General features: G+C 36.6%; 1 protein-coding gene across 1 annotated transcript; it reads right to left on the bottom strand.

The window, feature by feature from the left end:
• Positions 1-3,410: 3,410 nt before the first annotated feature.
• LOC111431084 (GATA transcription factor 26-like) lies at positions 3,411-10,494 on the bottom strand. The gene is made up of 8 exons (XM_023067594.1): positions 9,964-10,494; positions 7,718-8,089; positions 6,540-6,972; positions 6,181-6,253; positions 6,004-6,107; positions 5,746-5,932; positions 5,218-5,317; positions 3,411-3,953 (listed from the first exon to the last, which is right to left on the bottom strand). The coding sequence occupies exons 1-8, from the start codon at positions 10,001-10,003 to the stop codon at positions 3,643-3,645; spliced, it is 1,620 nt and encodes a 539-aa protein (XP_022923362.1). The 5' UTR covers positions 10,004-10,494; the 3' UTR covers positions 3,411-3,642.
• Positions 10,495-14,541: the final 4,047 nt, after the last annotated feature.

Genomic DNA, 14,541 nt, shown 5'->3' with positions numbered 1-14,541 from the left:
ATGAAGTGCTGTTTGGGTCGGATTTTATTTATTGATCAAAGTTTAAAAAATAATAATAATTAAAGTTAAAAAATAAAAATAAACCTAATTTTCCCCCCAAATCTTTATAAAGAAAAAATCGCTCGCCATAGGGTTCGAACGCGCGACCTCGCCGGAAATGTTCTTTATTAATTTATATATTTAATAAACGAAATCGTAGTTGAAAATCAACCATGAATTTCAATCGAAACCCTAATTTCTACCATTAATTTCCAGAGGGAGGTTTCTGTTTCTGTTGATCTTCATCTTTTCGTCTCACTATGAACGTATATGATGACGACGATCCCGTCGTTTTTGGCTCGCCAGGGAATGTCTTCCGTCGCTGCCCCTTCACCGGCAAACCGAAATCCGGCGACGACGACTCTGACTCTGAATCATCGGATTCCGGAGCGTTCCATGTGGAGTCCACCGGCATTTTCATGGTATCTCTGCCTGATAGCTTGGAAGAGAATGCTGATAGTCTCCCTCATTCGTACGAGACTGCACCGGAAGAGTTGGTGCCGACCGGCTCCGATGGAAGGAGGTCTGTTGCGGCGGACGCCATTGGTGCAGAGGTGAGCGCTGAATATGTTGACGATGGGAAGGCTATTGATTTGGGGAGGGATACGGATGTAGGGTTGTACTCGGAAGTTCAATCGACCGCGGAAACAGTTGAGAAGGATAAATCGATCGAAATTATTGATGATTGTAGAAGCCATAGTTCCGAAGCGAAGAAACGTAGAATTCCATTTGATGAATCGGACGTCTCGTTGGGTGTATCCTCATCGAAAAAGTTGAGGTTATCCGAGGAAGCTTTAGGTTTGAGCTCTTGTGCAAGAATTTTTGTAGATAAATTTCCGGTTGATTCCACGAATTCCGGTGGAGGATCAAAAGTTAGTTCTGTAGATAACAACGACGACTCCGGTGGAAAATGTAAGTTAAATGGAATGAATGACGGAAAAGTTTCCGATGGCGAGAATGGCGAAAATGGCGAAAATCACTGCATTTTCAAAGAGGAATCTACAGAGAAGGAAGTGAAGGAAAGTGTGAAGAACTCTCAATCTGATAAGCAGAGCAATCTCCAAGAAGAAATTGCAAACGCTCACCAATCCTCTTCTCGGGTGCTGCCACCTTCACTCACTGGAGTGAAAAAAGATGCATCTGGGGAGAGGTCCAACACCTCTGAAGATCATCCTATGGAGGTCACTCTTTTGGAAATCTTGAAGATTCTCGCAGGAGAACAAGACAGGGAAAATGAATTCAATGATGAGACTTTGTCAAATCTCAGCATATTGGACATTGTCCAGCGCCGTGGAATGACATTTCCCCGGCCGGAGTGGTGGCCGCCGGAATACTGAACAGTTGCTGTGACAGGAAAGAGGAGAGTATGTAGAATAAACAACACTGGAAATGATCAGCAGCTGGGAGATGACTTCTTCCAGCAAGCCATTGGTAATTAATCTATCAAACCCATCATGAATCAAGAGATTACTGTTTATGTGAATTGGGAAAATCTTTTGGAATATACATATGGTGTATTGATTTTTTGAAATGATCATTCTCCATTGCTTTGTTTTGGAAAAAGAACAAGGAAAATCCTTTTGCCTCTTTCACTTTTGTAAATGTATGGATTTGCCATTAGTGGCTTGTGAAGTGATGATGAACATGCCTTGTGTGGTTTGTGCTGTTTGTCTAGTTTATTATACTAGTTTGCAGGCTTGTCATATTGTGATGCAAAGTTTTGAACAACTACAAAGGTTTTTGTGCAATGGCTTCAAAACCAATGAACTCCTTAACTTGTTGGAGTACTCATTCTACCTCCATTCCTTCTAGTCCCTTTATTACTTACCTAGCCCTTTTTAACCACTAAGCCAACCCCTACATTACTCATGTTGGACATATTATTGCCTGAACCTTTTATGCAGTTCTCGTGTCCCATGTCATTTTAAATTATGATTAACTAATACTTGTGTGACCACGGTGGGTCACATGCCCACTTAGAATTATTTAGTTTTTTTTAGTAAGGAAATAAAAATTTGAACCATAACTTGAGATCCCACGTCGTTCAGAGAGGGGAATGGAGAGGGGAATGAAACATCTCTGAAAGGGGGTGGAAACCTTTTCCTAGTAGACGCCTTTTAAAACTTTGAGAGGAGCCTGGAAACAAATGTGCGGGAGGGAAAAGAGATGGAGGACTATATGTGCTGGAGCGCGGCAACCCTGCTTTTATTTCAGTCCTTAGAAATAAATCTATACGTGCTTCGAATGATTTATGGCATGCTCGCCTCACCTGGGTCATGTGAATCATTCTGTTATTTCTTTTTTAAATAGAAAATGTCGTATTTCTCTTACGTCTTTATTGCCTTCTCCATCACTATGTAGTATTTGTCAGCTTGCAAGAAGTCATCGATTGCCTTATTCCCACAATGAACGTAGGTCGTCTCATGTGTTAGATCTTATTCATTGTGATCTGTCTCATGTGTTAGATCTTATTTATTGTGATCTTTGGGGTAGACGCCTTTTAAAACCTTGAGAGGAGCCTGGAAATGAAAGCCTAAATAGGACAATATTTGCTAGTGGTGGACTTGGGTTGTTACAAATGGTATCAAAACCAGTCACTGAGTTGCGTGCCAGCAAGGATGTTAAGTCCTAGAGGGGGATGGACACTAGGCGGTATGTCAGTGAGGATGTTGGGCCCCAAAGGAGGGTGGATTGTGAGATCCCACATCGGAGAGGGGAACTAGTGCCAGCGAGGACGTTAGGCCCTAAAGGGTGGTAGATTGTGAGATCTCACATCAGTTGGAGAGGTGAACGAAACACTCTTTATAATGGCATGGGAACCTCTCCCCAATGCGTTTAAAAACCTTGAGAGGAAGTCACATCTATTGAAGAGGGGAGCGAAACACTCTTTGTTAGGGCGTGGGGAAACTTCTCCCCAACGTGTTTTAAAACTTTGAGGAAAAGAGTTTGAAAAAAGAAGCCCAAAGAAAACAGTATCTACTAGCAGTGTACTTAAGATGTTTGGATCGAAAATATTTGTTTTATAAGCAAATTGTCTAATACTCGAGTTAAGTAACTTTGAAAACTTACCTGGGCTAAATTGCAAGCACTTACTACAGTCTTGGGCTTGGTATCTTCTTAACCTCGTCTTGGTTGGGTTACTTACTGTCTGATAGAGCGTCTGAGCTAGCAATCATTATTTCCCCACCATGAATTTTCACTTAATCTTCATCTGTAATTTTCCTTCTGAATGTTATTTCCTATTATCTGCACGTTCCTTTACCGTATAAATTAGGCATCAATTGTCATCCCAAAAATGTTTCCATATTTCAACAAAGAAAATATTTGATTTACCATGGTAAAAAAGAGTTAAGTAAAAAATATATTACCCATGTACAGAAATCTAAACTTTATAACTTCTGAGATGGGAGCTATATATTACCAGTGGTAGCATTTACAAAAAAGCCTACCCAAATCCCCCCCTTCCCCTTATAGTTTCGAGTTTATAAGGGCGGTTGAAAGGGTAAAGAAGAGAAATCAACCATGACCCACATCGAGACGATTCTCATTTCCAATTTCAACAAGCACGAGAAAAGTTATACTTTTAAAGCTTCTTCGAAATTGTCAATGATGCACAAGTCGAAGATTTACCGAGCTACTACTATTGCTTGCCTGTGGAGTACCGAAACTCAGGGACGGATGAAGGAGCTCGGCTTGAGGAAAGGAGTTGTTCGACCTCACATCCAATAGGAGATCCTGGTCCGAACTATCCTCATCGAAATGGAGAGATTCCAGTGTGAAGGAACCTCCATCAGAAGGCAAAGCAAATAAACTTCTTGGACTGAAGCAAGAACCGTCGCTGTCGACGAGTTCCTTGCTTTCCACGCTCGTCTTTGTCGTCCCCCTTTTGGGACTCTTCATTGCAGTCCTGGTTTCTAGAGATGAACATGTTTCTAAATTAGCTCCAAAAACAAGTAATATAGGTTTTGCAGACATTCAAAAGATCAATTGATTAAAGTTGTTTACTTTGAGATCAATAAGATGAAGAGTCGCTAAATAATGTGTTCATGTTTCTCCGATACCACGGCTCTATCCTGAACTCTAAAGATTTTGCAAATATTCAAAAGATTATAGGGAGAACACGATTTAAAAAGTTGTCTTGTAACGGCCTAAGTCCACCACTAGCAGCTATTGTCTTCTTTAGGCTTTCCCTTTCGAGTTTCTCCTCAAAGTTTTTAAAACGTGTATGCTAGGGAGAGGTTTCCACACCCTTATAAAGGATGTTTTGTTCTCCTCCCCAACCGATGTGGGATCTCACAATCTACCTCCTTTAGAGCCCAGCATCCTTGCTGGCACTCATTCCTCTCTCCAAACAATGTGAGATCCCCACAATCCACTCCTTTCGAGGCCCAACATCCTTGTTGGCACACTGCCTTCGGGGCTCAACCTCCTCGCTGGCACATTGCCCAGTGTCTAGCTCTGATACCGTTTGTAATGGCTCAAGTCCACCGCTAGCATATATTGTCCTCTTTGAGCTTTCCCTTTTGGGTTTCTTCTCAAGGTTTTCAAAACGCGTCTACTAGGGAGAGGTTTCCACACCCTTATAAAGGATGCATCGTTCTCCTCCCCAACCGATGTAGGATCTCACAATCCACCCCCTTTAGGGCCCAGCGTCCTCGCTGACACTCGTTCCTCTTTCCAATCGATGTGGGATCCCTCAATCCACTCCTTTCAGGGTCTAGCATCCTTGTTGGCACACCGCCTCGTGTCCACCCCCTTCAGGGCTCAGCCTCCTCGCTAGCACATCGCCCATTGTCTAACTCTGATACCATTTGTAATGGCCCAAGTCCATCGCTAACAGATATTATCCCCTTTGAGCTTTCCCTTTCGAGCTTCCTCTCAAGGTTTTTAAAACGTGTATGCTATGGAGAGGTTTCTACACCCTTATAAAAGATGTTTCGTTCTCCTCTCTAACCGATGTAGGATCTCACCGTCTACTTCTCTTGGTCTGCCGAAGATATTTGCTCAAAAATGAGCTGATCGACCAACCATAACGATAATTGAAATGAGATTAAGAAATGCATGCAGTTTGCAAGCGGCAGCAACTCTAGAGATTTAGATAGACACAAGACTCTATTATGATATCTAAAGCATGAGTTTGATACTAATGAGGAGACCACAAGCAAAATATTGACCAACCTGAAAGCTTTTTGTTTTGGCCATCAAGCACTCTCTTTCCGTTCATAAAGCCACTTGATGCAGCAGCAAATCCTTGAACAGCCACTCCACTGCTACATTTCTGCAGCCCATAGAATATATATAATCACTCTTCACAACTCATCAGGTTAGGAATTACGGATCTCCACAATGGTATGATATTGTCCACTCTGAGCATAAACTCTCATGGTTTACACTATAGAGCCTCCTCTTAATCGAGGCTCGACTCCTTCTTTGGAGTCCTCGAACAAAGTACACCCTTTGTTCGACACTTGAGTCACTTCTGACAACACCTTCGAAGCTCACAACTTCTTTATTCGACATTACATGACTAAGTTAAGGACATGGCTCTATACCATGTTAGGAATCACAACTCTTCACAATGGTATGATATTGTCGACTTTGAGCATAAACTCTCATGGCTTAAGGCCTCAGACCTGTATTCGTTACTTATAAACCCAGGATCATTTCCTAAATTAGCCAACGTGGGACTCCCCCATACGATCTTACCTTGAGTAAATGATACCGTTCGACCCATTTCGATTTTGACAAATCCCACAACACGAGCCTACTCAAACTCCGGCAGTCTTCTCTTTTCGCACCCGGAAAGGAGAAATCGAACACTCCTTCAGTGAGCAGCTGCTTAAAAGAATTCAAATTCTCCTTGAATTCAGGGCTTTCAAACATGCTATTCAAGCTGCATTAACGAACAAAAACGGTAAGCTATCGATAAATCAGTCTGCTGAATCAACATGGAAGAAGATTAACCTTTCGGGAAGCTCTTCGGTATCAACAGACGGAAGATACTTCATTAATTCTTGCTGATCTTCGCTCGTCAATTGCTTCGTAAACTCCCTGAAGTTGAGAATGTCCTACACGAAACATGGGCCGGAATTATGACGTGGATGGTTCATATTTCAACAAGTCCATAAGAATACAACTTACCGTTAGATCTATATTACAGAGCGGCGAGTTACGGTTTCCAAGTGCTTGCGTTTTTTCTGATTGAGGCCTGTCCCTGTGATCACAAGCAGGAAAATTTCTCCTCTAAAGTCAATATCGTCGTGATTAATTCGTATCATATAACGAGTAAACAAGGTTTAACAGTGATTGAAATGGCTGTCACAACCAGGCAGACCATGGCTAAGATAACACGCGTGCTAGCACAAACACATATCAGAAGCTCTTATGAACTACATTCGGGATCAACTCGAGTGTATGCAGTCAATACGAACTATTTTTCACGTGATAAACCAGTCGATGCTGAACGAAAAGATTTGAATTCAGTTTGGTTCGAAGTTTACCTTTTAATTTGTTCCTGCAAGAACCCTTGTCCATTAGAGTGCTTTCTCCCAATTCCAAGAGTGGAAAAATTTACAGTCTTGTTGTCAGCTTCATAATGTACAGGAAGGATGGAGGGCTCTGAATAAACCTCGTTTATGGTGAATTGTTTATTATCAACTGAAATCGAGCTTGCTTCCGACTCCTCTTCTCGAGCAATCGAACTTGGATGCCTCATGAGAACGCTTCCATGTCCTATCTCTACAGAGACCATCGGAGTTTCGCTATCAAAAAGCAAATCCTCCTCGGAAGATCCAGAGAAGTAAGACTGCTGTTCACGTAAAATCGTGTATAGATCTTGAGTGAGTTTCTCAACTGCAGTAGACTTCGAATGACCAACACAGGTCCTCTTTCTCGAGGGCACTATCGTCTCCCACGCTGTTGACTGTGAGGGGCCTGGAGAAAAGATAGAAATAAACTGATTTAAATGTTGTACAGACAGATATTGTCCACTTTGGCCCGTTACATATCGTCGTCAACCTCACAGTTTTAAAACGTGTCTACTAGGGAGAGGTTTCTACACCCTTATAAGGAATGCTTTGTTCCTCTCTCCAACCGATGTGGGATCTCACAATCCACCCCTCTTGGAGCCTAGCGTCCTCGCTGGCATACTGACTGGTGTCTGGCTCTGATACCATTTGTAACGGCCCAAGCCCACCACTAGCAAATATCGTCCGCTTCGACCTGTTATGTATCGCCGTCAGCCTCACGGTTTTAATACACGTCTACTAGGGAGAGATTTTCACACCCTTATAAGGAATGTTTCGTTCCCCTCTCCAACTGATATGGGATCTCCCATGTACCAAATTAAAACTAACACACGAAGCACCCCACAAATACGACAATGCTACCATAATTTATTGATGGAGTAATAGCATTATTCATAACAAAGGAAAGTATAAGTTCCAACTCCGAGGAAAGAATTCAATGCCTTAGATAATTGGACTTATTAACGACCGTCGAATACATGGGTCAACCACTTGATCTTGCTAGCTGTTCTATCCTGACTTCGGCGAACACACAAACTCGCTGTGCACGAACAATAATTAAACATGTCTCATCTCATCCAATCAGAAGTTTCCATCAAGTTTAGTTTCAATCAAGAACAAAAACAGTACATGAACCATTTGATTCTACCAACCTGTCAGATCACTTGCATCTGCACTACCAAATTGTTGACAGCTCTCCGAGTTTGATATGGCCGATCCCGAACTTGATCTATAACTCGTATCTTCATCGACGGTCTTGTGGAAGCTCTGAGCATGATCAGGGATAACCCCAACCACAACTCCATTATCTTGATACTGTTTTCTTTTAAGCAGTTTCACTTCTTTGTTCTTACACATTGACAAGTTCTTCCACTTAGAGACCCTTTTATCCTCGCACTCATCAGGATCCGCCCGAGCGTGAAGAGGGGTATAGTTTGTAAGAGTTCCCTTCGTCCTCCATCGAGATCCACAGGCATTGCACAATACAGGCTTATCAGGAGGTCCATTACGCCAGAGTGGTGTGCCTGTTTCAATTCTTGCCTTTAGGATCTACTATCAAAGAAATAACTAATGCAACAAAGCGAATAGGGAAATTATTAAACAAATTGTACAAGCTACACTCGAGGAGACACTGTCGGGTTCGAAGCAAATCGATAAAACCAATGGAGAAGAAACGACTACACATGGCATAACAAATTTGTCATCAATAATAAGTTCTATGTAAGAAAGAACGGCCTATGAGAAGCTCGAAAACATGGAAAAGGCGTCTGGCCATTACAACGACATACTTCAAACCTCTCAAAGAAATCACAGCTCAATTGAGTCGATGATACTAAATTTTGATGTGTATGTTGAGGAATCATGGGTTTATAAGTAATGAATCATCTCCATTGATATGAGGCCTTTCTGGGAAACCAAAAGCAAAGCCACGAGAGCCTATGCACAAAGTGGACAATATCATAGCATTGTGGAGATTTGTGGTTCCTAACATTGTATCAGAGTCATGCCCTTAACTTAGCCATGTCAGTAGAATCCTCAAGTGTCGAATAAAGAAGTAGTTAACCTCAAAAGTGTATTCAAAAGTGACTCAAGTATCGAACAAAGGGAGTAGTTTATTCAAGGGCTTTAGAGAAAAGGAGTTGAGTCTCGATTAAGGGGAGGTTGTTCGAGGGCTACATAGGCCTCAGGGGAGGCTCTATGGTGTACTTTGTTCGAGGGGAGGATTGTTGAGGATTGTTGGGAGTGAGTCCCGAATTAGCTTGTTATTCATGTCCTTCTGCAAAACTCGTTTGTTTCCAAGCCAATGAAAATGTCCTCGTGTTCGTATTTTGATTGTCAAGAACAACTTGATGAAAGAAAAAACTCAGTCAATCCGTCCTCTTTGTCGTCTTCATTGCTGTTTCACTCTCTAACCTCGAAAAGTTCAGTAAACCTGATAAGAACTAGCAACTATAAAATCGGAACAAGCTCTAGCAGCAAATATACTTCAATTAAACAAGATATCCATCAATGTGCTCAAACTTCTGCAAGAACGGCCATCGCCAACTCTCGTAGGCCGAATTTCAACTCTCTATACGAGCAACCTCGATGCTTTCACGCATCTGAAACTTATGGGAAGAATCCTCACTAGCTGCTATCAGCAATATAACAATGATCTCTACACTTTGGGATTGTGAATGAATTATAAATCCATGAGGGTAGGGGTGCATATTTAGAGCTCGACAGCCTATCAATGATACAAAGGCATCGAAGTTAATTCGTGTTTCGAAGTGAATACTTAAAGGGCTAAGCTAAGCTAAGATAAGCTTTTATCTGTACTTTCAAATCGAAACACCGATTAATCAAACAACGAAAGGGATAGCCATGAGAGCCACCGAGCAGAGACAGCTGACAACAATTCAACCACAAATCTTGACACTAATTCAGAACCAAAACATGTCAGCTTTACAAGGGGATGATACAATGTAGGCTTCACTAGAACATAGTTTCCTTTGATGCCATTGGGGAATTAACACAAACACAACATAGCGTCAAACTTCGAATTCGGGTTCATTAACACCTCAACCGAAATGGGATGATTATGGAACTGGAATTGATACTCAATATATTGTCCATTAAATTTGGAAGAACTTGCAGCTATGACAGAGGCTAGAACACGAACAGGGCATCATATAAGCTGATTGGAAAGGGGAAAATCATCAAATATCACTGGATACCTAAGCTTTGAACTAGTTTAGATATCAAAATGAGAGAATTATATTGAAAAGTTTCAGATATAGGAGCTTCTTTTGAATTCACTCATGGTTGTGTTCCTTCCGCAACCAAATTACATATAAAACAAACAATATTATCAGAACCCAGTTTCAATAAAACCCAAACTGGAGAAACAAGAACTCACTTGTAACTCCACAGTGATAGCAAGGCCCTTGTTTGCCCATGACCTTCTCTTCCTTTAAAGAATTTCCCCTCAAGTAGATAAAGCAAATTACAAAGGTAAAAAACAAAATTATTCACAAAAATATGATTGGTTTATCAAGCTACTGAGCACAAAACCCTTTTCTGGAAAGAAAAGGAAGAACCCAGAAAGGAAAACTGCAGAAACAAGCAATTTCTTGAAGACCCAGAAGAGTTTTGCCTAAAAAAGTCTCAAAAACCCCAAAAAAAAGAGATGAAAACTGAGGGAAAAGAAGGGAATTCAGAGAGAAAAAGACCCAAAAATCATCAGAAAATGAGAAATGAAGAGATTAAGAAGGGTTATTAATGGGGAATCTGTACAATCCACTGAAAGGGGAAAGAGAAGTGCAAGAATCTGATGAAATGGGTGTGGAAAAAGAAAAGGAAAGGCAAAGGGAAGGTGAAATGGTGGGAGAGATGTGGGTGTCTGTATAAGACCTCTTCTTTGTTGTATTGTTTGTGAAGTAAAAGTTCAACTTTCCTCTCTATTTAATTTTGGTGGGTTATTGAAAACATCTCATTTTATTATTATTATTATTTCTTTTTTTTTACACTTAAATTTATTTTTAAAAAAAAAATTTTACACTTAAATTTATTTTTAAAAATATTAAAAAAGAATTAAGCTTCCACCTAAATTTATTTAAAAAAAAAAAGGAAAAATCAATTTTTTTAAAAGCAAGTGAGGTGTAGAAGAATATTATTATTATTATTATTATTATCAATTATTATTATTATTTTTGTATATGTTTTTGTTGACTATTTATTTTTTTGACCCCGCAAAAATTTCCAACCCAATTAAATAAGAGGTTGAAAAAAAAAATTGAATCAATTTCGGGTCGGTTCAGTTGGTGATCAGACCAATTTGAATAGAGTTACCCATCTATCCCTATCAAAAAAACTGTTAGGTTGAGTTGAGTTGCCGAGTTAGTTTTTAATTATTTAAAAAAAACCATACTTAGATAAATAAATAAAATCTATCAAACATTTACCAGTCACAACAAATCACTGATATTTTATTACATACGTTAAAATTCTTAATTTTAGTAATAAATTATAGTACATTTATAACTCTAGGAATAGTTGGGTTGATTTGATAAAAAATGTAAACATGACAACTGAATTTTTTTAGTTTCCAAACATTCAACCAATTCAAACGAGAAAAATGTAACAGTGAGATCTCACCTTGATTTGAGAGAGAAACGAGTGTCAGCGAGTACGGTGATAGATTGTGAGATTCCACATCGGTTGGAGTAGCGGTAGGCTAGGGTCGTTATAGTAACCCAACACACACATTTGTTTAGTCCAGGTTGGTCGACTTTTCAAATCATATAAACACCCCTAATTCTCGTTCAATACGTAAGGTTTAGGAAATTCAAATCTCTAATTTTTGTTCAAGCATATGTATATGCTAATTGAGGTATAATCAAATATAATTTCTAACCGATAACAAGTTGATTATATCAAATTGGAATATGTGAAGGAATGTAGCAACTAAACTAAAGCGTGTTGGGTTGACTAATTTCAAGCTTACTAGATAACGGGACGATATTCATTTGAACAAAAATAAAAGAAAAATTAATTTTTTCTAAAGAATTCAAACAAAATTATGAAATGGGGATGAAAATTGCAAAAGATGTAAGAATAAAAAAAAATACTTAATTTTCACCTCGTCATGCTTCTTTTTATTTCTATGGAAAAACATTAATTATTTTTTTAATGAATTAAATAAAAAGCGGAATCAAATTAATGTCACCCGCCCTTTACCAGATACAAGTTACAGCCTCATTTATCACAGTTGATCGAGGAAGATTTTTAAACCATAAATTATTTTGAAGTAATTTATTATTTTTTAAAGTCTTCATATTTTAAAATAAAAAAAAATGTCAGGAAAAATTATGGAATTATTTAATATACGTGCTAATTTCATGAAAGATGTTGGTTTGAATTAAAAATAAAAAATTAATTAATATTTAAAATGTCAAAATAAATATTTAAATTATATGTTATTTGAGTTCTTACGGTCTATTTAAAAAAAAAAACTTCTATATTAATTAAATTTTAATCCTTAAAATTCTCTCGTTTCTTAAAAATTAAATGAAAAATAATTATATTTTTATCATTACATTTTTACGAACACATGCTTATCTTTTTCATATTTTGATGTGAATATTTGTTTAGTGAATTTACTTCGAGGTGTGTAATAAAGATTAAATATAATAAATGATAACTAATATTTTTTTGTTTTCTCCACTTAATTGTATTGAAAATATTAGCAGCGGGTGGCAACTGACTGCCTTTGATAACTCATTGGTTTTGTGCTGCAGTCCTGTGTATTTTGTCATTGTTTACAACTTTAGGGATGTAACGCCCCAGGCCCAAAATTCAAATCAATATTTGAATATTAAATTCTAATTCTTATTTGAATCGTGTTACAAATGGTATCGGAATAGACTTTTTTCACTAGGATATGGTTTAGGGATGAACCAATACAGGAATACGTGAGACTTAAAGTCACCGGAACCCAAAACAAAGGGTCAATCGACCATTCTGTACGACAATTCTCAATTATATTGTTTTATTTTTTTAAAAAATGTTAAAATTTCTAAATAAATAAAATAATTAGAATTTAAATTAAGAATTAAAAAAATAATATGGTTCGAATTAGACTCCTAAGCTAAAAAATTAAAGGGATTGTCTAATTCTAAATGGATGGAAAATAATAATTTAGATAATTAAAATGCAAAAATAACAATTATTCTAAAATTCCATTAAAACTTTCATTTAAATTAAAAAAAACATTTTTTTTAATAGAAAATATTTTGTGATAAAAACAACCAATTATTTTGTCAATAAGGTGGGAATCACATGAGTTTGACATTTATTTATTTATTTTATTATAATTTTTAAATTTTAATTTCTCCCTTTTTTTAATTTATTTTTTCAGATCTGCCCACCCATAAAAAAATAAAAAAAAAATAAAAAAAGTTCGTCAACAAGACAGGTGGCATTTGAGCCGTTGGATTAGTTAGCTCATCACAATAATGAAAACTAACCTTTGTCCACATTCACATCATATTCAAATCGGACGGCTGAAATTAATCGTTATTTTCTTTTAAAGTCTTGGTATTAAATTGGGCCCTACAAATAGTCATCAATCATGCCAAAGTAATATTATTTTCTTTTTCGGATATTTATTTTTTTTTTTTTATCCTCAATAATTTTTTTCTATATTTAATTTACGTTATTATCTTTATAACTAGACACATTAAATTAAAAAATATTTTGTTTTTATACGTTTAATTTAAGAATAATGAACCTAGGAGGCCACCCAACCTATGTTGGATCCCGAAGGGGTGTGAACACCGTGTGCCAGTGAAGACCCTAAGCTCTAGAAGGGGTAGACACTGGCAATATGCCAACGAGAACATTGAGCCCCAAAGAGGGTGGTTTATGAGATCTCACATCGATCGGAGAGAAAATGAAATATTCTTTACAAGGGTGTGAAAAATTTTCCTACCAAAGGAGTTTAAGAGGAAGCTCGAAAGGAAAAGGGTAAAAAAGACAATATCTGCTAGCGATGAGCTTGAACAGTTATAAAAAATTTAAAGTAGTCGTAAACCCACAAAATTACTGATAATTTCCGTAAATTCATTTATATGTCTCAACATTATATTTTAAAAATAAAAATAAAAATAATTAATTATGCTGGAATCACAACCATATAATAATAAAATTGATGTAACACATCACTTGTTTAATACTTTATTTACTTGAAATAAAAATAATGTTTATTAAGCAAATTTTCCATTATGATTTTTGCTATTTTTATCCATTATAAAATAAATAATAATACGCGAAAATTTCTAACCGTCGATAAAATGAAGATAAGATTATTCCATTAAACAAATAAAATAAAATGATTGATTGACACGTGTAAAATGATTTTTTTAAAGTGGATTGTGTTGAAATGTCAACCACATATTTATAAAATTACACTTAAATATATCATTGAATTTTTTTTCTACTTTTAAAAAAAAAATTAATTTAGTCTTTTACTAATTTTTATCAAAATTATTATTAAAATTATAAATTAATAAATATTAATTTTTTAAAAAATGCTAAAATAATAAAAATATACTACTTTGTCTAAAAATAACCTTAAAATTTCAAAATTCAATAATATATATATATATATATATATATATATATATATATATATATTTTTTTTTTACTTAAAAAAGTTTTAAAAATATTCTTCCCATTAATATTTTACCTAAAAAACATATTTTTAACTTTTTACAAAAATAAAAATAAAAATAAGTTTTTAATCAACAATGTATGAACCAAAATCATCTATTACGTCTCATAGATTATCTCCAAACTTTTAAATCTTATTTTTGAAAGTTTATAATATTTTTTAAATATGGTATTAATGGATTTGTTATTAATAATTTTAAACATTTTTTTTTAATTTTAAGAGTATTTAAAAAAAATTAATTTTATTTTACAATTAGATTTTATC

The sequence above is a fragment of the Cucurbita moschata genome, unplaced genomic scaffold (genome assembly GCF_002738365.1).
Source record: "Cucurbita moschata cultivar Rifu unplaced genomic scaffold, Cmos_1.0 Cmo_Scf00035, whole genome shotgun sequence".
NCBI lineage: Eukaryota > Viridiplantae > Streptophyta > Magnoliopsida > Cucurbitales > Cucurbitaceae > Cucurbita > Cucurbita moschata.
Note: the sequence above shows the minus strand (reverse complement) of the source record. Positions and strands in the feature narration are given on the sequence as shown.

Excerpts from the sequence above, each read along its gene's own strand:
- LOC111431084 (XM_023067594.1), bottom strand. The coding sequence starts at position 10,003 with ATGGGCAAACAAGGGCCTTGCTATCACTGTGGAGTTACAA. Across the intron at positions 6,973-7,717 it reads AGATGCAAGTGATCTGACAG|GCCCCTCACAGTCAACAGCG; the intron begins GTTGGTAGAATC and ends TCTTTTCTCCAG. Across the intron at positions 3,954-5,217 it reads CCAAAACAAAAAGCTTTCAG|AAACCAGGACTGCAATGAAG; the intron begins GTTGGTCAATAT and ends GTTCATCTCTAG.